General features: G+C 35.4%; 1 protein-coding gene across 1 annotated transcript in view; it reads left to right on the top strand.

Moving 5' to 3' along the window:
• Tdrd5 (tudor domain containing 5) overlaps positions 1 to 20,665 on the top strand; it is a 59,714-nt gene that overhangs the window by 24,900 nt on the left and 14,149 nt on the right. Inside the window, exons 8-13 of the mRNA XM_076872939.1 lie at positions 950 to 1,170; positions 3,660 to 3,872; positions 4,501 to 4,567; positions 12,235 to 12,435; positions 13,125 to 13,266; positions 15,059 to 15,213. Coding sequence (XP_076729054.1) covers positions 950 to 1,170; positions 3,660 to 3,872; positions 4,501 to 4,567; positions 12,235 to 12,435; positions 13,125 to 13,266; positions 15,059 to 15,213 — 999 coding nt within the window. The remainder of the gene's footprint in view (positions 1 to 949; positions 1,171 to 3,659; positions 3,873 to 4,500; positions 4,568 to 12,234; positions 12,436 to 13,124; positions 13,267 to 15,058; positions 15,214 to 20,665) is intronic.

Below are 20,665 nucleotides of genomic sequence, written 5' to 3'. Positions count from 1 at the left end.
TCCAAGGGGACCACAGAGGAGCTGTTGACTGAGTGCCTCAACAGCTGCTGCAAATCTCCTTTGCACTCAGCCTCAATTATTGGGTCCTTTTTTCTCACCCTTCTGTCATTACATCTTTTTTTTTTTTTTTTTTTAAGAGAGAGGGAGAGGGAGAGAGAGAGAGAGAATTTCAATATTTAATTTTTTTAGTTTTCGGTGGAAGCAACATCTTTGTTTGTATGTGGTGCTGAGGATTGAACCTGGGCCACACGATGCCAGGCGAGCGCACTACCGCTTGAGCCACATCCTCAGCCCCCTGTCATTACATCTTTACACACAATTCTTTTTGTGTTCTCTTCTCCTATTCCTTATGTTATTACTAAGGAATTAGTCATATGTTACTCTTCATTGTACCTTCAGTATCTGGCTCCTTTCATGGGATGACAAAAATTTGAGAGCCTGCTATATTGTTCTGGAGGACAATAAAAAGGCCTACAGGAATATATATTTTAGAAGACAAAATGATATATTTTAGAAATGTTTGCACAATCCTATTTTTGATTGGAAGACTAGTCTGAAATTTAATCTAGACTTCATTACCTTTCCCTGTTGGTAGGGTTGAAAAGAATGAGAATTCACTTTAGTTCAGCCTGAATATTTGAAATATCATGTTGTCAAATTTTAATAAGGCAATTGCATAATACGTCTTAACTCTTTGCCTAATATCAGAAGGTAATATATTCATATTTTAACATAAGAATCACCTGTGGAATTTTTTAATATGCATGGTTTCATTCTCACGTACTCTGAATTAGTAAATCTGGCCTGAGCCCATGAATATGAATTTTTATAATTTCCCAAGTGATTCTGAAAAAGGCAACTAATGAAGTATACTTTGAAAATGTCAGGGTTTGAAATGGCACCCAAAGATTTATTATGGTTTCTTTGATTTCTTTCTTTTAACTTGTAGCAAGTAGGAATAAGTAAATCACAGCTCAGCTTGGCAATGGCAAATCATGATATCCCACCAGATGCTGTACAGGAGAAGAAATTATGCAGACTTCCACCATTAGATACCAGTACCCTTGTGGGGGTCTTTGTGGAGTATATTATCTCTCCAAGTCAATTCTACATCCGAATCTATAGCAGGGATTCATCAGAGTTACTTGAAGACATGATGATTGAAATGCGGTAGGAGTCCTTGTTTTCAATGTGTTTTTTCATGTATCACTCTAATTAGGAGTTATCATTTTTGGTCTCAGGACTCTTAAAATGAAAGACCCAAAGAGAGCTTTTGTTCATTGATATTTCCTATATAGAAATTAAATTGCAGAGTTAAAAAATGCTTCTTTTAAAAATTCATGGGTGATAGTATAACATTTTTATAAAAATAACTTTTTAGAAAATGTTGGAAGAGTACCATTGTTTTACATTTTTAAAAATCACTTTAATATTTGTCTTAATAGGGAAAAAAAGCTGGATTTTAATATCTGCTTCTACATGTAATCTATTGAGATACAATAGCCCCAGATAACCTTATACAGGCAAAATGTTCCAAGATACTCAGTGGATACCTGAAACAGGATAATACCAAACCCTGTGTATATACTGTTTTTTTTTTCTTATATACACATAACTATAATAAAGTTTAATTTATAAATTAGGAATAGTAAGAGATTAACAACAATAAAAATAATAAAACAATTATAACAATACTCTGTAACAAAAGTTGATTGAACAACTGATGTAGCTATTAAGTAACTAATGGGCAGGTAGTGTATACAGTGGGCATATGCTGCACAAAGCCATGATTCACAACCTGGCCGGATGGAGTAGGATGATGCAGGATTTCATCGTACTGCTCAGAAAAGCATGCATTTTTAAACTTGTGATTTGCTTATTTCTGGAATTTTCCATTTAATAATTTTGTAACTACAGTTTTCCATGGGTAACTAAGCAAAAACCACTGAAAATGGTAAAACTACTATATGTGGTTTTGGTTAAAGTGTATGGAAACATCTGGCCTCACAAATATATAGTTTGGGAAAGGAGTATTTTAATAGCCTTTTCAGAAAATTGTGAATATTATTTTTTAAAATATGCCCAAAGTTGACAAATGATAGTTTCTTGAAGATTACACTGTGAAATTTGAATTTTTCAAATGCTTTTATGTTAAAATTGGTCTACATGTATGCTTTGAGTCAATCCAGGACTAGTTATGTAATTACAGGTCCCAGTGCAAAATTAAAACACAGGGCATCTTACTTAAAAATTAAGAATTTCAAGACAGCAATGGCAGAGCATTTAAGGAAACACAAGGCCTCTTAAGCATGAAATCATGAGAAAGCATCCTTGAATTAATCTTTTGCCCATGTATAAATGCTAGGTCACTGAATTATACATATTTTTATATGCTGGCACATTTCATCACATAACATTTAAAAATCACATTTGTTGCTGGGCATGATGGCGCATGCCTATAATCTGAGTAGCTCAGGAGGCTGAGACAGGAGGATCGTGAGTTCAAAGCCAGCCTCAGCAATTGTAAGGTACTAAGTGAGACCCTGTCTCTAAATAAAAATATAAAAGTGGTTGAGTGCCCCCGAGTTCATTCCCCAGTATCCTACCCACTCCAGTCACATTTGTTAATATCACTACTGAAGTCATTAGAAAAACATGAAATATTGGTGAGCAGTCAAGCTTGTGGTGGTGGATGTAGTATTTCCAAAATCTCAACTTCTACTTGAAAAATTGAATTTTATCATTGACAATATATACTGTTGTTTTCCTTGAAGTGACAGGCTCTCTTAACTTTGGGTAAGATGTTTACCAAATGCCCAAACGTGAATTATCATAATTCGTTAATGGTTTTGTCGAGCAAAAAAAGGTGGTTCTTTCCATGAAAAACAGTGACTAATTCATCTTTCAAGTGAAAAAAAAAAAATCATACTTCCCTCCCAATAAAAAATTAGGTCACAATTCAGAACACACAAGCTTTTCCTTGACATAACTGGGAAATGCCTTATGTATACTTAGTTTCATTTTTGTCACTTAGTATTGAAAAGATGTCACTTAGTGACTGCTGTTTAATAAGCTTAATCTTTATCAGAGACAATATTAAATGACATTGGCTGTTTTTTTTAATTGATGTGAACATATGGCAGTGACAATTACGTGGCTATAAGTTTGCCACTGTCTCGATTTAGCTAAGGTGCCTGGCTTATGTACCCATTGTTGCTTTTACATGGTCAATGCAAATTTCAACATAGTAAAGGGCAGATAAGGGTTCAGTAATATTATGAAAATAATTTTGATCTTGTGGACCTTCTGGAAAGGCATTAGGGTATATACTTTGAGACCTACTGCCTTAAAAAATGTCCATTTTAGCAAGAGATGGGAAATGAGATCGCATTGTATTGTGTTCTGAGAATGTGAGACAAGAAAATGAATGTATAATTTTCATACTTTATCTTTGAATAAGTTTGTTAATAAAGAGAATGACTTTGGACAAGAAAAAAGAATAAAATTCTTTGGCCTTAGTAAGCATTAACAAATCAGGAAAAAAAGATCAGGATTTTTTTCTTTGCCTTTTGCCCAGGCTTTTCTATTCTTGACCTATCAATAAAATCAATCTTTAATTTTTCTTCCCCTATGGTTTCTCTGTATATGGAATTCCACAGGCGTTGTTATTCTAACCAGCTGGTTTCTGATCGATATATCATGCCAGAATGTTTTGTCCAGCCGGGACACCTGTGTTGTGTAAGGATTTCTGAGGATAAGTGGTGGTATCGGGTTATTATCCATCGAGTGCTTGGGAAAAAGGAAGTTGAAGTATTCTACCCAGACTTTGGAAATATCGGAACTGTTCAGAAGTCCTCTCTGAGGTTCCTCAAGTGAGTTGAATTTAATAAGAACAATGGACAAATTAAATTTTGAAACTTGGTGAGGCTGTGATCTCTCATTTTTCTTTTAGCTTTATCGCTCCATCCTTCCACCCTTTCCATGCCTCTTTCTTTTTGGTATCATTTAATTTAACTGGTGGATTATAATCTCATGTCTTCTTTGACTTGACTATGAATTTGAATGGACCATTTGACTAAATTTTAGCCTCTTATTAAGAAGTGACTCCTTGGGAATGGCAAGTTGAAGACTAGCCTGGGCAACTTAGAAAGACTCTGTCTCAAAAAAATAGGAAGGACTAGGAATGTAGAATGCCCCTGGGTTCAACCATCAGTTTCCAAAAAACTAAAAACCAAAACTAAAAGAAAACTACTCTTTGGGTCATACTAAGAGGTGCGTTCATATATTCAGGAAGCTTGAACCTGAATTTCTACTGAATGGTTCTCTCAAAGATGTATTTTATACTTTTTCTTAGGTTTCTTTAAAGTACGAGGCATTTATTATTAAATTGATGAATAAAATACTCTGAAATGTTGTGCATAACAAATCAAGAAGCAGAGATTTTATAAAAATGCACTTTAAACATATGATTAAATGTTCATATATTGATTGTTGCTGCAGGTGCTGCTACACAAAGCTTCCCGCTCAGGCTATCCCTTGCTCTTTGGCTTGGGTGAGACCTGTAGAGGTAGGTACTCTGGTTTTCCAGTAATTAGAAAAAATTTTGAGTGTTTATTTTTTTCCAAGACTGTTTCTGAGTTCTCAGGATACAAAAACAAAACATGAAACCAGGCCCCTCTGCTCCCCAAAAATCAGGTATGTTGTATGGAATGGAAATACGTGGACAGACATTGTTGTACCCTGCTGTATTTGCTATAATAGAGATTCTTACAGCATGACAAAGGAGCAAAAGGAAGCAGCCCCATCTCTCCAGGGTAATCAGGAAGCTTCATAGTAAAGGTGGCATCTGAGTGGAACTTTGAAAGAAGATTAGGAACCAGACAAGAGGAAAAACATTCCAGGGAGAGTAGTGCGAACATTTCAAATTTAAGAAATTAGTTCTGTTGGCTCAGAATATAGAATGAGCTGGAAGGTACATGACAAATGATGTCAGAAATAGGCACAGACTTCATGTGGAGAGCCGTATTCAGAGGTCAAAAAGCTGCTGTCCCTTAGATGCTGGAGCACTGCCATAGTCAGGTGTCATTTTTAAGAGAATTCTCCCATACATTGTGAAAGGTGATTGGAGGGCCTGCAGAAAGCATTTACATTCACATAGGCAGGTATGGTGTGTGCAGTTATATTTATCTCTGGCCTTTACCTTTTCTCCTCTGAACCTACACGTACCTATGTGTGTTCCTCACGCCATAGTTGTCTGTTTAACCTAAATAATTTATCAGTTGCTTACATATAAATGACTATTTAAAAATATCTTTTAGTTGAAAAGTACAGTAAAGAGAACCAAAAAAATCATATAATGCATGGCTGGGGTTGTGGCTCAGCAGTAGAGCACTTGCCTAGTTTTGTGCGAGGCCCTGGATTCGATCCTCAGCACCACATAAAAATAAATAAATAAAGGTATTGACAACTGCAACTAAAAAAATTAAATATTAAAAAAAATCATATAATTCAAACACTGAGACACACTCATCTTAGAAATTGTTGTATTTCTTCCAGTTTATTTTATTGGATGTAGAAAGTCCAGGTTTTTGAAAGGTTTTTAGTGTCACCTAAAATAATCATAATATGTTGTATATTATGCTTTTTCACTTAGTGTTTAGCATAAATATACATTAAGTTCTCAATTCTAATGGATTCATAGTAATCTATTAGCTAAATATGTATTGTGGCCTGTTTAACCATTTCTTTATTGTTGGACATTTAATCTTCTACATTTCCACTATTATAAATAATGTATGCAAAGTGTTTTGTTATATTTATTTATTTGCAGTACTGGATTGAACGCAGGCCCTTGTGCATTCTAGGCAAGCACTAAACCACTAATCTACACCGCCAGTACCCCTACCCCTGCCTTTTTGTTAGACAGTCTCACAAAGTTGCCCAGAGCAGCCTCCCAAGTAACTGGGATTATAGACGTGCACCACTGCACTCAGATTTCACAAAAACCATGCGTTGTACTATCATCAGGATTGGGTTTTAGTCTGTAGTCTTGAATGGGTCTCTTTTTACTACTTTGGCCATCAGGAAGCTGGATGCTAAATTTGCAACCCATTTATAACCAATGTCTTTTACATCGGCCAAATGGCTTCTCTGTTTTGTTTTCTTTTTTTCCTCTTCATTGCCTTCTTATTTGCCTCCTATACCTCTCCTCCTCAGGGTTTTTGCTCATTCCAGTCACAGGAATAGCTTATTCCAAGAAGTTTCATGGTTGCCCTTCCTGTTATTTCCTCAAAGGGTTTTCTTTTCCTCACAGCCAGTTTAAAGGATGCCCTTCCCCTTGAGTCATTTATCATCACCATGTTTTGTCTTTATTGTACTTGTCACTGTCTGCTGTTTTCTTGTGTGTCCATCTGAACCCAACAGTATAAGTGTCCTGTTCACCATTGAATCTTCAGTGCCTATAGCAATGTTTTGTTAATGTTAAGAGCTTAGTAATCATGTTTTTAACTAAACGAATCTATCTCACTTTATTTCTATGTCTATTTTTTAATTTTGAAAATGATTAATTATCATGGTAATGGAAGAAGAGCAACAAAGGAATGTGATGAGACTATGTTCCCACAGACAAAATCAAAAGTAGGCAGGAAAGCAGAAGTCTCCTTGGAAATTAAACTGTAGCGGGTAAGGTTGGGACCTTTCCAGCTGCCTTCTCGAGGGCAGTCCTCACTCTTCAGCCTTGCTGGCTTAAAGAAATAGAGGAGATTCTTTGAGAGTGACAGAACAGCTAGAAGTTAGGGGGCAAATACTTAACACACAGAATGGGTATACAATTGTATACACAGCGTATATAATCTTCCCAAATCCTTAGATGACTACTGAACTTTGCAAGCACTAGGGACAACCTAGTTGCCCTAGGGGAAAATTAACAGCTGGCATTTGAAGGAACTGAACAGAGATTTCAATTGCTACAGACTGCAAGAGCAAGGGGTGTACAAAATTTAGAGTTTGTCACTTAACAATGGAGACACATTTTGAGAAGTGGATTGTTAGGTGATTTCATTATTTTATGAACATCATAGCATGTACTTACACAAACCTAGATAGTATAACCTACTTCCCTACCTGGGCAGTGTGGGTTTTTTTTTTTTTGGTACTGGGGATTGAACTTGGGGGCACCAACCACTGATCAACATCCCCCCCAGCCCTATTTTGTGTTTTGTTTAGAGACAGGGTCTCACTGAGTTTTGCTTAGTGCCTTGCTTTTTTTTTTTTCTGAGGCAGGCTTTGAACTCGAAATCCTCCTGCCTTAGCCTCCCAAGCCTCTGAGATTACAGGTGTGCACCACCTGCCTGGTGGTTGTATTTTTAAACACATTTAAAGGTTTATTCCTTAAACATTTTTTTATTTTAAGATTAAAATATAGCCATTATGGTTTGGATATGAGGTGTTCTCCCAAATCTCCCGTTAATGCAGGAACATTCAGAGGTGAAATGATCAGATTGTGAGAACTATAATTCATCAGTCCATCCTAGTTTGATTGAACTGATTGGGTGGTAACTGTGGGCAAGTTGGTTGTGGCTAGAGGAGGTGGGTGACTTCATCTTCTCTATGCTGGTGCTTCCTGACCCTGAGCTGAGCAGCTTTCCTTCACTTGCCCCCTCCTGCATAATGTCCTGCCTCACCTTAGGCCCAGAGTTGTGGAGCTGGCTATCTAACTGTGAGCTCCAGATAAATTTTTCCTCCTGTAAATTTTTTAAAAATTTCTTTCTTCCTTTCTTCCTTTTCTTTTCCTTTTCCTTTCAAGACCACGTGCTAGGCAAGTGGTCTACCACCAAGCCACAACACCAGCCCCTATAAATTGTTCTTGTTGGGTATTTTGTCACAACAACCCAAAAGGTAACCAAAACAATAACCCATTTTGACTTATTTTTACCTTTTATTTTTTTAAAAAACTTTTAAACTGTTTTATTAAAAACTAGGACCCAAACAAGGCCTAGATCTATGAAGGATCAGGATCAAAATATCACTGTCTTCCATCTTTGCATCTTGTCCCACTGGAAGGTCCACAGGGGCAATAACAGGGCCGTTGTCTATGACAGTGGTTCCTTCTTCTGGCATCCCCCCTGAAGGACCTGCCTAAGGCTGTTTTACAGTTAAAATTTTTTTTTCAGGTAGGGATACACTTTAATGATTAAAAGTATAGTATAGCAAGTATATAAATCAGTAACGTAGTTGTTTATCATTATCATCAAGTATTATCTACTGGCTGAACAGTAGGTCTGCTTCCACCAGAAGCACCACAAACCTGTGCAGGATGTGACAATGTTATGACAGCTACCACATCACTATGCAATTTGAATTTTTCAGTTCCTTTGTAATCTTATGGGAATATTGTCACATACATGAACTTTTATTGACCAAAATATTGTTAAGTGGTGCACAACACTGGGAGGACTCAGGGCATAGGTCAGTGGTCAAGCACTTGTGTGACCCTGAATTTCCATCCCCAGCTCAGCAAAACAACAACAACAACAAAAAAATATTGTCACCAGTATTTTGATATTTTGTCACCAGTATTCTTTTTTTAAAATATTTATTTTTTAGAAGTCGTTGGACATGGGGATGGGGATGTAGCTCAAGCAGTAACGCGCTCACCTGGCATGCGCGGGGCGTTGGGTTCAATCCTCAGCATCACATAAAAATAAAATGAAGATGTTGTGTCCATTGAAAACTGACAAATAAATATTTAAAAATTCTCTCTCTTCTCTCTCTCTTAAAAAAAAGTAGTTGGACACATGCCTTTATTCATTTATTTATTTTTATGTGGTGCTGAGGATCGAACCCAGAGCCTCACATGTGCTAGAAGAGCTCTCTACCGCTGAGCCACAATCCCAGCCCACCAGTATTCTTGAACTGCAAGAAATACTAAAGGAAGTTCTTCTAGCTCTTAATGGAAATGAAAGCAAATAGTAACTGAGATCTATAGGAAGGAATAAAGATTATGGAAAATAGTTAATATGTGGTGAAATATAAAACTGTTTTATTCTCTGAATTTCTTTGGGAAACATAGAAATTTTAAAAGTAAAATCATTGCATTTCATTTTGGAGTAGAATGTGTTGATATATATTCCAAAAGTCTTCATGCAGTTTAAGCTTTATTATTTTTAGAAACATAAATGTCACAAACTTTAAAAATATCATTTGAAACTTTAATTTTTAACTTATACTTGTTTGTATGTTATTTTGTGAAATTTTAACTAGTAGATTTGCAGTGTTAATATTTTGTTTCATTCAAATTTTGCCCACTCTAAGGGACTGGCACAAAAAAATTAAAATGCAGTATTTGTAGTAGAGTTTTTATTTTTTTCTGTTCCTCCTCAATATGATTTTGGTGTCATATTTTTAGGGAATGTGTTCTTTTTACTTAGTTTCATTTTATTGGCATAATTATTCATAATATCTTCCTGTCCTTTTGGGGGGGGGCGGGAGTTGCTGGGGATTGAACTCCAGGCTTTCTGCATGTTAAGCAGGTGCACTACCACTAAGCCATGTCCCCAGCTCTCCTTTTTCTAACTTTTTGAGACAGAGTCTTGCTAAGTTGCCTAGGCTGGCCTTAAACTTAGGATGCTCTGGCCTCAGCCACCTGAGTAGCTGGGACTTACAGGCATGCACCATCTATGGTCCTTTGTGTGGCTTAGTCCATGCAGAGGTGAAGGTCGGGAGCAGTGCAGGGGTGTACTCCTAGGTTTATATCTGGGACAGCAGGCATGCATGTGTTGCCTGCCTTCTTTTCTTTTTGATGCCAGCAACCGTAATAGTATGTCCATTTACATTCCAGTTATTGTTCATTAGTATATTCTCTTCTTTTTTTGTGATCTAAAGAGAAAGGTATTTGCCATTTTGGTTAGTTTTTTCAATGAGCCAGTTAACCTGGCAGTGTGTCATAGTGGTAGTTGATTCTGGCAGGAGACATCAGTGGAGACCAAAGTTTGATAAAGAAGAGGAATACATCCCACAAATTGCCAACCTATTTGAAAGTGGGAAATGGTGACTTTATTTTTTAAAATTTATTTTTTAATTAATGTCTTAATTTATTATTTTTTAAATTAGTTATACATAAGAATTCATTTTGATATGTATAATGGAATATAATTTTTCCTGGTTGCACATGATGTAGAATCATACCAGTCTTTAGTTATATATTTACGTAAGATGATAATGTCTGATATATTCTACTACCCTTCCTACCCTGACACCCTCTCCCCTCCCTTCACAGCAATTTTATTTTTTTGTTACTGGGAATGAACCCAGGGGCACTTTACCATCAGGCTACATCCCCAGTCCTTTTTTATTCTGAGTCAGTCTTACTAAGATGCTTAAAACCTTACTAAGTTGGTGAGGCTGGCCTCAAACTTGCAATCCTCCTGCCTCAGCTTCCTGAGCCATTTGGGACTACAGGCATGGGCCACTGTGCCTGGCTGTTTGTGTGAATTTATGCTCACTTATCCTGTATTGTTTTTGTAAAAATATTTTTTTAGTTGTCAATGGACCTTTATTTTTTATTTATTGATATGCAGGTGCTGAGACTCGAACCCAGTGCCTCACACTGGGTGTGAGCTCTGCCACTGAGCCACAACCCCAGCCCCTATATTGTTTTTTACTGGACTTTTTTTTTTTAATCTTAGTTTGTTACTTTTCACTAAATCTTGCAAATTTCCAGTCATTATCTCTTCAATTATGATCATATTTTTATTGCCTCTGTTTCTGCCTCTTTTTCTGAGGCCATAACTTTTTAAAAATATTTTTTATATGTATGGACCTTTATTTTATTCATTTATTTATATGTGGTGCAGAGGATCGATCCCAGTGCCTCACACATGCTAGGCAAGCCTGAGCCACAGCCTCAGCCCACTGAGGCCATAATTAAAAGTGTCAAACTTCCTCAGTTTTTCTTCCACTTCTTAACGGCCTTCTGTATTTTATGCCCATCTTTCTTCCCACACTGGGTAAATTTTTTTTCCATGAATTATCTTTAACTTTGCTAATTTGCTCCTAATCGTATGTAATCTGCTACTGAATTAACCTGTGAAGATTTTAGTTATTATATTTTTATATTTTATATTTCTAAAGCTTGTTATGCTATATTTGTCTTTATAGATTGCTGATCTCTGCAGAATCTTTCAGACTAAGCAGGGTTGTTGGGTTTTTTTGGAAGGGGGACTTTGCTTTAAGCATAATAAGCTTAGTTTTATAATTTGTCTAGAAATTGTTCAAGATTTTAAGGGTTTGTTGCAGTTATATGGTTTCTACTTGTTCTTCTGATTCATTATTTTTATGCATTTTATCTTTGCCTGTGTGCTGCTCATTGTCTTTGAAAAATTTTAAGAATAGTTAAATGATGCAAGCTGAGTGCACCTGTCTCTGGAGAGGGTTTATGTTTGCTTCTGCCTGCTCCTTAGGAGTTCCAGCACTTCAGAACTATGTTAATTTAAATTAACAACTTGAGGATTTATGGACCACTCTAGTGATGTGAAAATTTAGGTGCAAACCCATGTGAAGACTGGTTTCTTTCTCTCCCTGCTTACCCAAGACCATATCTTGCAGGACTCAATGAAGGAAAATTTTTCTACAGACAACCTACTGTAGTGGACCCCAGTTTTGCTATATGTCCCCTTTGCAGTGTTTAAATTTGCCTGGATTAGGAGGTACCCTTAAGACAAAAGTTGTTCCCACTTTCTCTTCATTTTTTTTTTATATTTTTTTAGCTGTAGATGGACACAGATACCTTTATTTATTTATTTTTACGTGGTACTGAGGACCGAAGCCAGTGCCTCACATGTGCTAGGTGAGCACTCTACCACTGAGCCACAACCCTAGTCCTTCCCTTCAGTTTTGGCCTGATAATTTGTTACTAGCTTGCTAGTACTTTGATGTTCTGGGAATATTAAAAATGATATTTTACCTTGACTTTTTAGGGGTTTTTTTTCCCTGTGGGAGGGTTGGTCTAATAATATATTTCTAAAATTGGTGGGCTCCTCACCAAATAATTACTTTTTCACCATTTTTTATTTTGACTTTTCTCATCCTCAAATCATAAATATCTTATGTATCATTCTAGTTCTTTTATGCTTTGATTTTTCCACTTAAAACTACTATACTGTACATTATCGTAAATGGTACTATAATTCATGTTGAACTCTATCACCTAAATCTAGTGTCTTTATTGTATTACAGGAACAATGGACATCCAGAGCTATTTTGCAGTTCCAGAAGTTGTGTGGTCTGAAGCCATTAGTAGGAGTAGTGGATGAATATATCGATGGAATCCTTAACATTTTTCTGTGTGATACATCCTCACATGAAGATGTCTATTTCCATCATGTCTTAAGAGCAGAGGGCCATGCTATTGTATGCCGAGAAAATGTCCCTTCCAAGGTAGAGCAGTGTGGATGCATTTTGCAACATATATTGCTTGCTCTCAACACTTAAATTTAATACAGAAGGTTGTTTGATTTATTATTTAATTTTAGAGCCATTCATTACATTGCTGACTTCTTAATGCAGAACACTCTTAATTTTTAGATGACCATAGAAACCACATTTGGCTAATTGTCCTTTAGAATATGAATACTTTTGCCAGGGTAGGTGGCACACATGCCAGTGGCTGGGGAGGAGGCAGAAGAATCTCAAGTTCAAAGCCAGCCCCAGCAATTTAGCAAGACCCTGTCTCAAAATAAAAAATAAAAAGGACTGGGGATGTGGCTAAGTGATAAGTGCCCCTGGGCTCAATGCCCAGTACAAAAAAAAAAGATTGACTATTCTCCCTTACTCCAAAGTATTTCAAAGTGTGTAGTTATCTTAGGTCATCCTAGAGAAAAGCAACACTTTTATTTTACATTATTGATAGTGATCTGTTGATAGTGATAGCTGTATCACTGCTAATATTGATGCTAATTTTTGTAACTATGTAAAAGTGTCAATATGGAGCAAGCTTTTTAACTAAGAAGATAATGTACCTCCACAGCACTTGAGAATTATGAAGTACTAACTTTCGTCCTTTCTTTTTTGATTGGATAGTTAAACCCTTCCTCATTTAAAAAAATTATCTATTTATTTTTATCCAGGGCTTCAGAGACCTAAATCCTTTAGCTTTATACACTCAACCCAGTGGAGGGCCAGATAAAGTTGTCTTGACAGAACTGGGTTATTCTTCTCAGCAGCACTATTTTAATGAAGACCGAGAGATAAGTCCTCGATCCAAAGAGAGTGATTTCCATGCCCTGGTAAGTTATAATAACAGTTAAATTATATTATTAATTATTATAATATTGACAAATATTATAATAATTCCTTTAATTAACTCTAGTTATCCTCGTTTTTACAGATGAGGGAACTGAGGTTTTCCAAACTTAGATGCACAGTGATGTTACAACTAACATGTTTCTCATTGTTAGGCAGCTTAAACCTTTGCAGTATTTGTGCTTCCTTTGGTGATTTCTCCTATTTATTCACTTCCTCTGTGTAGTTGTGCCTTCCCTTCTCTAACTCAAATGCTGTCCTTCATACTCACTGCTCAGGTTCTTCTTCACAGATTCTGATTTTTTTCTCCTTCAATGTTTGCTAACCCTCTCTCCATCCACAGTTACAACAGTATTATTATAACATCCTTTTATTATGCATTATTCTAGCCACAGAGTAACCATAATTATTGTACTTGTACTACCTCACAGGCACTGTTCGGAGTGCTCACATGTATAGAGAATTTAACCTGCATAATAACCTTCCCATTCTAAATAAAAGGAAAGTGAAGCTCATGCTAAGAACTTAATATTTCTTGAACAGATAAACAGGTCCTCTTGAGTCTGATAGTCCAGGACCTGTTGTCATGAGGAATAAGAGTATAGGAAGTGTTTAATCTGAAGGCTGGAAATATTTTTTGTTGATATAAGGCTTTTTATTTTTGTTGAATAAAATATTCTTTTTTGAGTTTTAAAAAAATGTAGATTTTATTTCTTAGAGCTAAAATGTAAACTATTCTTTTGTTGTATATTATTGTATATCTGACTTTTAAAGTTATAGAGATGATTTTTTAGTAGATATTTACAAATTATTAGAAAAGATAAAAAAGCCATTTTGACTACTGGGAGATACTCTGTTACAAAAAAAAAGTGTATTAATGTTGTATGTTCAAAACCAAGAAATTTTAGATCTCTAGTTAAATATTAAAATTAATTGGGCTGGGGGCTAGGGTTGTGGCTTAGTGGTAGAATGCTTGCCTAGCATGCAAAGTATCCCTGGCACCACATAAAAATAAAAAAAATAAAATAGAAGTATTATGTCCACAACTAAAAAAATTTTTTTTAATTAATTTGAGTTGGTTTGGTTCATAACAAACCTGAATTCTTCTCTCATTCTAACTGGGTTCAGAAGAGTTATATTTCCTCATTTTATAGTGAATTGAATTCAACCTTTAATATTTTTAGAATATTTTATCAGCTGTTGATGTCTTCAGATAATCATTGTTCAGTCCTAGAAATATAGGAAGACTCTCTTTTCTGTACAAAAGCACAAAACTCTCCCAGTCCAGCCCACCCCAGGTCATATTTTGATATAGCAAGACTGCCATATGCTACAGACACACATGCCTCCCCCCCGTTCTTTCTTACTCATCTTTTAAGCAACCTAACAGTTTGTTATCTCCTTTATGGCGTCTTCCCAGACATCCTCCCTCAGTAATATTTTCAGTACCTCTCTGTGATGGCGCTACTTGAGAGATTGCACTGTCATGACCTGGTTGTGTGTTTTCCTACTGTATTTTTTACTTTAAAGCTGGGACCTGTCGTATCCTTCAGAAAGGTATCCATAGTCATTTGGTCAAATATGCTCAAAAATGGTTTTTGCCTAAAAATCATTTTCCAGAATGGGAGGGTCTAGGGTCAGGGATAAAGTTAGAAAATAAAGTAGCATTTGAATGAACCATAGCAAAAAATACCACCAAAATTTTGTAAACAACATTAACATAGAAGAAAAAGTAATTTCTTTCATATCTACTAAAAAGATATTAACGATGAAAAGTATTTAAGTCATCTTAAATCTATGTCAAAGGAGCCATTAAAGGATTCTGAATTCAGTTCTCTGAAAACTCACAAGAGCTGTGAAGAAGATCTAAAGTGGTCCATTCCAGAGCCAAAGGATCTGAAGGAAGAAAATGAGGTAGGAGAAGGAAAGGTAGTTTTTAAAAAATATGTAATTAATATAATTAATTCACAAATGAAGAGACTGAAATAAATTAGCTTTTTAAGCTCTGCTGCTTTTATTGTCATAGATCATCTCTCACAGATGAATTATAAATTCTCTCTTTAGCAGTCTCCAAGATCGGTGTTTTAGGGACATAACCTTGATCATGGAAAAGAAAAGGCATCACCTGGCTTTGATGTGCTAGTTACTCTCCTGTATGTTTATGCCATATTCAAGAATTGTGCAGTACCTAAACACTGGGATTGAGAACAATGTTAGGGAAAAGGGTTAATAACATTTTTGAAGGGCATGTTTTATCTTTATTTTAGTCAAATGTTTATATACACACAGCCTAGAGTCCCTCATGACCATTTCTCCTCTGTGGCCTATATCCCAAAACAACCATTTTCATCTATTTTAGCTACTTATTTTGGAGTTTTACCTCTATTCCTTTAATACATACATATCATTTTCTGTGTCCCCTCTCCACCATCCATCATACTAACCGAGTGTATCAAACTTTCCTTTAGGTCACCACTCATATTTGCATTCTTATGGCTGTAAATGCTGTTCGTGGCTCAGGCACATTGTATGCTATGACACCTTTTCCTTTCCTGCATAACTTTACTTTGTCTTACCATCTTTCTTTTTAAACAAATATATGGCAAAATTGACTTTCTTTTGGTATAATTTTCTGTCACTTTTAATATACAAGTAGTTTCATGTAACCAACATCACAATCAGCATGCAGAGTGACTCCATCAATCTGAAGTAACTTCCTTGTGCTACCCTTTTTTAATCAATCTCCTCCATATTCCTGACCCCAAGCAACTACTGATATGTTTTGTCTCTCTAGTTTTACCTTTTTAAAAAATTTATATATGACAGCAGGATGCATTACAAATCATATTACACATATAGAGCACAATTTTTCATACCTCTGTATACAAAGTATATTCACACCAATTTGTGTCTTCATACATGTACTTTGGATAATGATGACTATCACATTCCACCATCATTTCTAACTCATGCACCCTCCCTTCCCCTCCCATCCCTAGAGTTTGTCTATTCTTCCCATGCTCCCCCTCCATACCCCACTATGAATCAGCCTCCTTATATCAGAGAAAACATTTGGCATTTGTTTTTTGGGGATTGGCTAGCTTCACTTAGCATTATCTCCTCCAGCTCCATCCATTTACCTGCAAATACCATGATTTCATTCTCTTCTATTGCTGAGTAATATTCCATTGTGTATCAATGCCACATTTTTTTATCCATTCATCTTCTGGAGGGCATCTAGGTTGGTTCCACAATTTAGCTATTGTAGAAAATGATATAAAATCAATCAAAAATATATGAAAAATGTTCATCATCTCTAGCAATTAGAGAAATGCAAATCAAAACTACTCTAAAATTTCATCTCACTCTAGTTAGAATGGCAGCTATTATGAATACAGACAATAAGTGTTGGCGAGGATGTGGGGAAAAAGGTACATCATACACTGCTGGTGGGACTGCAACTTAGTGCAGCCAATATGAAAAACAGTATGGAGATTCCTTGTAAAATTGGTAATGGAACCACCATTTGACCCAGCTATCCCTCTTCTCGGTCTATACCCAGAGGACTTAAAAACGCATACTACAGGGACACAGCCACATCAGTGTCTATAGTTTTACCTTTTTAGAACCATCATATAAGTGGAATCACACAGTGTTGTAATCTTTAGGACTGGTATCATTTAGCAATTTCAAATCAAAGCTTTTGACTACTTAGTTTGGATTTTTTGTAAGGATGTATCATGCTTGTATAGCTTTTCATCCACTGAAGAACATTCGAGTTGTTTCCAGTTTGGGATAATTATGCATAGAACTCCTACAAGTATTTGTGTACAGATTTTTGTGTGAACACAAGCTTCATTTAAATAGGGAAAATGCCTGGGAGTAAAATTGCTGGGTCACATGATTATCAAATTGTTCCCTAGAAAGGTTGTATAATTTTGCATTCCCACTAGTAATCTGTTCTAGTTGCTCCACACCCTTGCTAGCACTATGTATTACCAGTAATTTTAATTTTAGCATTCTGATAGGTATGTAGTAGTAGTACCACATGGTATATTTTGCATTTCCTAATAACTAATATTGTTTAACATCTTTTCTGTACTTAATTGCCATCCATACATACTTTTTGTAGAAATGTCTGTTCAGGTCTTTTGCCCATACTTTTATTGGGTCATTGGTTTTTGGTTTTTTTTTAATGTTTTTGAGAATTTTTAATATATTCTGGATGCTACTCCTATGTCAGATATGTGATTTCAAATATATTCTTCCACTTGTAGCTCATATTTTCATCCTTTTAATAATGTCTTTCATGTGGCAAAAGTTTTTAATTTTGAGAAGGTTAAGATATCAAATTTTTTTCTGTGTACAGTGTTTTCAATATTGAGAAATCTAAATTAATTTGGGGGGCGTATGGGGTTAAGACAGGATTTATTTTGTTGTATATGGGGATGTTGTTCAAATATCATTTGTTGAGAAGACTATCCTATCTAAATTGAATTTCCTATAAAGCATTACCAAAATTCAGTTGTCCATATTTGTAGTTTTTTTTTTTTTTGTGTGTGTGTGTGTGTGTGTGTGTGTGCGCGTGTGTGTTGTGTATGGTGCTGGGGATTGAACCCAGGGCCTTTCACATGGTAGGCCAGTGCTCTCTCACTGATCTACTTCCCCAACCTAGTCATCCATACTTACATGAATCTATTTCTAGACTGGATTCTGTTCCATTGTTCTGTTATATCCATCCCTTTATTGGTACCAGACTTTGAATACTGGCTTTATAGTAGTCAGGTAGTATAACTTCTCCTATTTTATCATTTTTCAAAATTGTTTTTTAATACTCTAATTCTTTTTTCCTTCCTTATAAATTTTAGAATCAGTATATCTATATTTGGGATTTTGGTTGGAATTGTGTTTAATTTGTGGATAAATTTGAGGAAAGTTGATATCTTTATTCTCTGAAGACAGAAGCTACCTGCCTATTAATTTAGGTTTTTCGTTTATAACTTTATCATGTAGCTATAATTTTCAGTATTCAGAAACTACATGTGTTTTGTTAGCTTTATACCTAAATATTTCATTTATCTGGAGCTATTTTAGATAGTTTCATTGCTGGCATATATAATTTTTTTTTAAATTTTGAACTTATATCTTGTGAACTAGCTGAACTCACTTATTAGTTCTAGGAGTCCCTTTGGGATTTTCACATAGGTAGTGGTGTCTGCAAATAAGTAGTTTTATTTCCTTCTAATCTTTATGGATTTAATCTATCTGCCTGCCTTGCTCTGGCTAGTATTTCAGATGCTGTTGAACAGGAGTATGAAAGAGAATATCCTTGTACTCCTGAAAAGTTTTACCCATGCAGGAATGTTGAATTTTTGGGTGGGGGGAGTACTGGGGATTGAACTCGGGAACATTCAACCACTGAGCCACATCCCCAACCCTATTTTTGTATTTTATTTAGAGACAGGGTCTCACTGAGTTGCTAAGTGCCTCACTTTTGCTGAGGCTGACTTTGAATTCAAAATTTTCCTGTCTCAGCCTCCAGAGGCGTGGGATTACATGTGTGCGCCCCTAAATCCGGCTGAATGTTGAATTTTGTTGAATTATGTTTTGAATACATTAATAGTCTACTCCATTAGATATTGGATAATGAACCCTGTTTGGCCATGTGAATTATTCTTTTTATATATTGGTGGATGCGATTTGCTGATACTTTATTGAAGATTTTTATGTCTGTCTTCATGAAACTTATTGGTCTGTATTTTCTGGAAAAGATATAAAATCGATTTCATTTCCTTGTTTTATGGAGTTTAAATATTATTTATGGTATACAACGTGAAGTTTTAATGTAGTTTTTAGCTTGTGGAATGGCTAAATGAAGCTATTTAATGTATTTTTTACATACTTTCTTTTTTTGTAGTGAGAACAATTTAAGTCTACTTTCTTAGCAATTTTCAAGTGTACAGTTTGTTGTTGTTAACTGCAGTCACCAAGATGAACAATAGATTTCTTGATTTATTTGTCCTGTCTACTGAAATTTGTGTCCTTTGACCGGTATCTCCCCAATTCCCCTCTCAGCTTCTAGTAAATCATCATCTTACTATTCTGTGAATTCACTTTTTTTTAATTCCACCCATAAGTGGGAGTATGTTTTCATCTGTGTTTGGCTTTTTTCAGTTAACATGATGTTCTTCAAGTTGTCCATTTTGTCACAATGATGGGATTTCCTTCTTTTTATAAGGCTGAATAGTATTCCATTGTGTATGTATACCCCATTTTCTTTAGACCTTCGTCTGTTGATGGATGCTTAAATTGATTTTATATTTTGGTTGTTTGTGAGTAAAGATGCAGCAAACATGGGAGTATGGATATCTTTTCAAGATATTGGTTTCATTTTCTTTGGATTTATACCCATTAGTTAGGCTGCTGAATCAAATGGTAGTTTTGTTTTTAATTTTTTGGGGAACCTCCACACTGTTTTACATAATGACTATACTAATTTATGTTCTCATCAGCAGGATATAAGGGCTTCCTTTTTTCCACATCCTCACCAATACTTACCTTTTATCTTTTTAGTAAGTCATTCTAACGTGTACTGAGATAATTTCTTTGTAGTTTAAATTTGCATTTCTCTGATTTTTGGTGAGCATTTTTCCATATGCCTGTTGGATTTTCATATATCTTTTTTTGAGAAAGGGAGAAATCTGTTTTTTTGGCAGAAATTTTTTGTTTGATGTAATCTCCTTTGTCTGTTTTTGCTTTTATTGCCTTTATTTTTGGGGTCATACTTAAAAAAAAAATGATTGCCCAGACCAGTGTCTTGGGGCTTTTCCCCTTTGTTTTCTTCTAATACTTTTATATCTTACATTTAAGTCTTTAATTCACTTTGAATTGATATTTGTATGTGATGTGAGATAAGGGCTGAAGTTCATTCTTCTCTGTGTATAGAATCCAGTTTCCTCAATACCATCTATTGAGACACTGTTCTTTCCCCCATTGTGTGTCTGGGTATCTTTGTGGAAAATCAGTTGACTGTAATGCATGGATTTATTTCTGGAATTTCTACTCTACTTCATTTGTCAATTTGTCTGCTTTTATGTTAGTACCATGCTTCATGTGTTAGCTGTTCTAGTATTTGTGCCTTTACATAATTCCAGAGTAAGTTTTTGCCTGCAAAAATACCTTGCTGGGTTTTCCATGGATATTTCTTTACAGTATTTGATTAATTTTGAAGAAAATTAACATCTTTATTATGTTGAATCTTTTAACATGAATGTTTTGTATCTCTCCATTTATTTAGGTCTTTGATTTCTTATCTCTGCATATTGTAATTGTCAGTATGTAGGTTCTGTATATGTTTTATTAATTG

The sequence above is a fragment of the Callospermophilus lateralis genome, chromosome 13, assembly GCF_048772815.1.
Source record: "Callospermophilus lateralis isolate mCalLat2 chromosome 13, mCalLat2.hap1, whole genome shotgun sequence".
NCBI lineage: Eukaryota > Metazoa > Chordata > Mammalia > Rodentia > Sciuridae > Callospermophilus > Callospermophilus lateralis.
The sequence above is the reverse complement of the archived record's forward strand: the minus strand, read 5'-3'. Positions and strand labels throughout refer to the sequence as shown.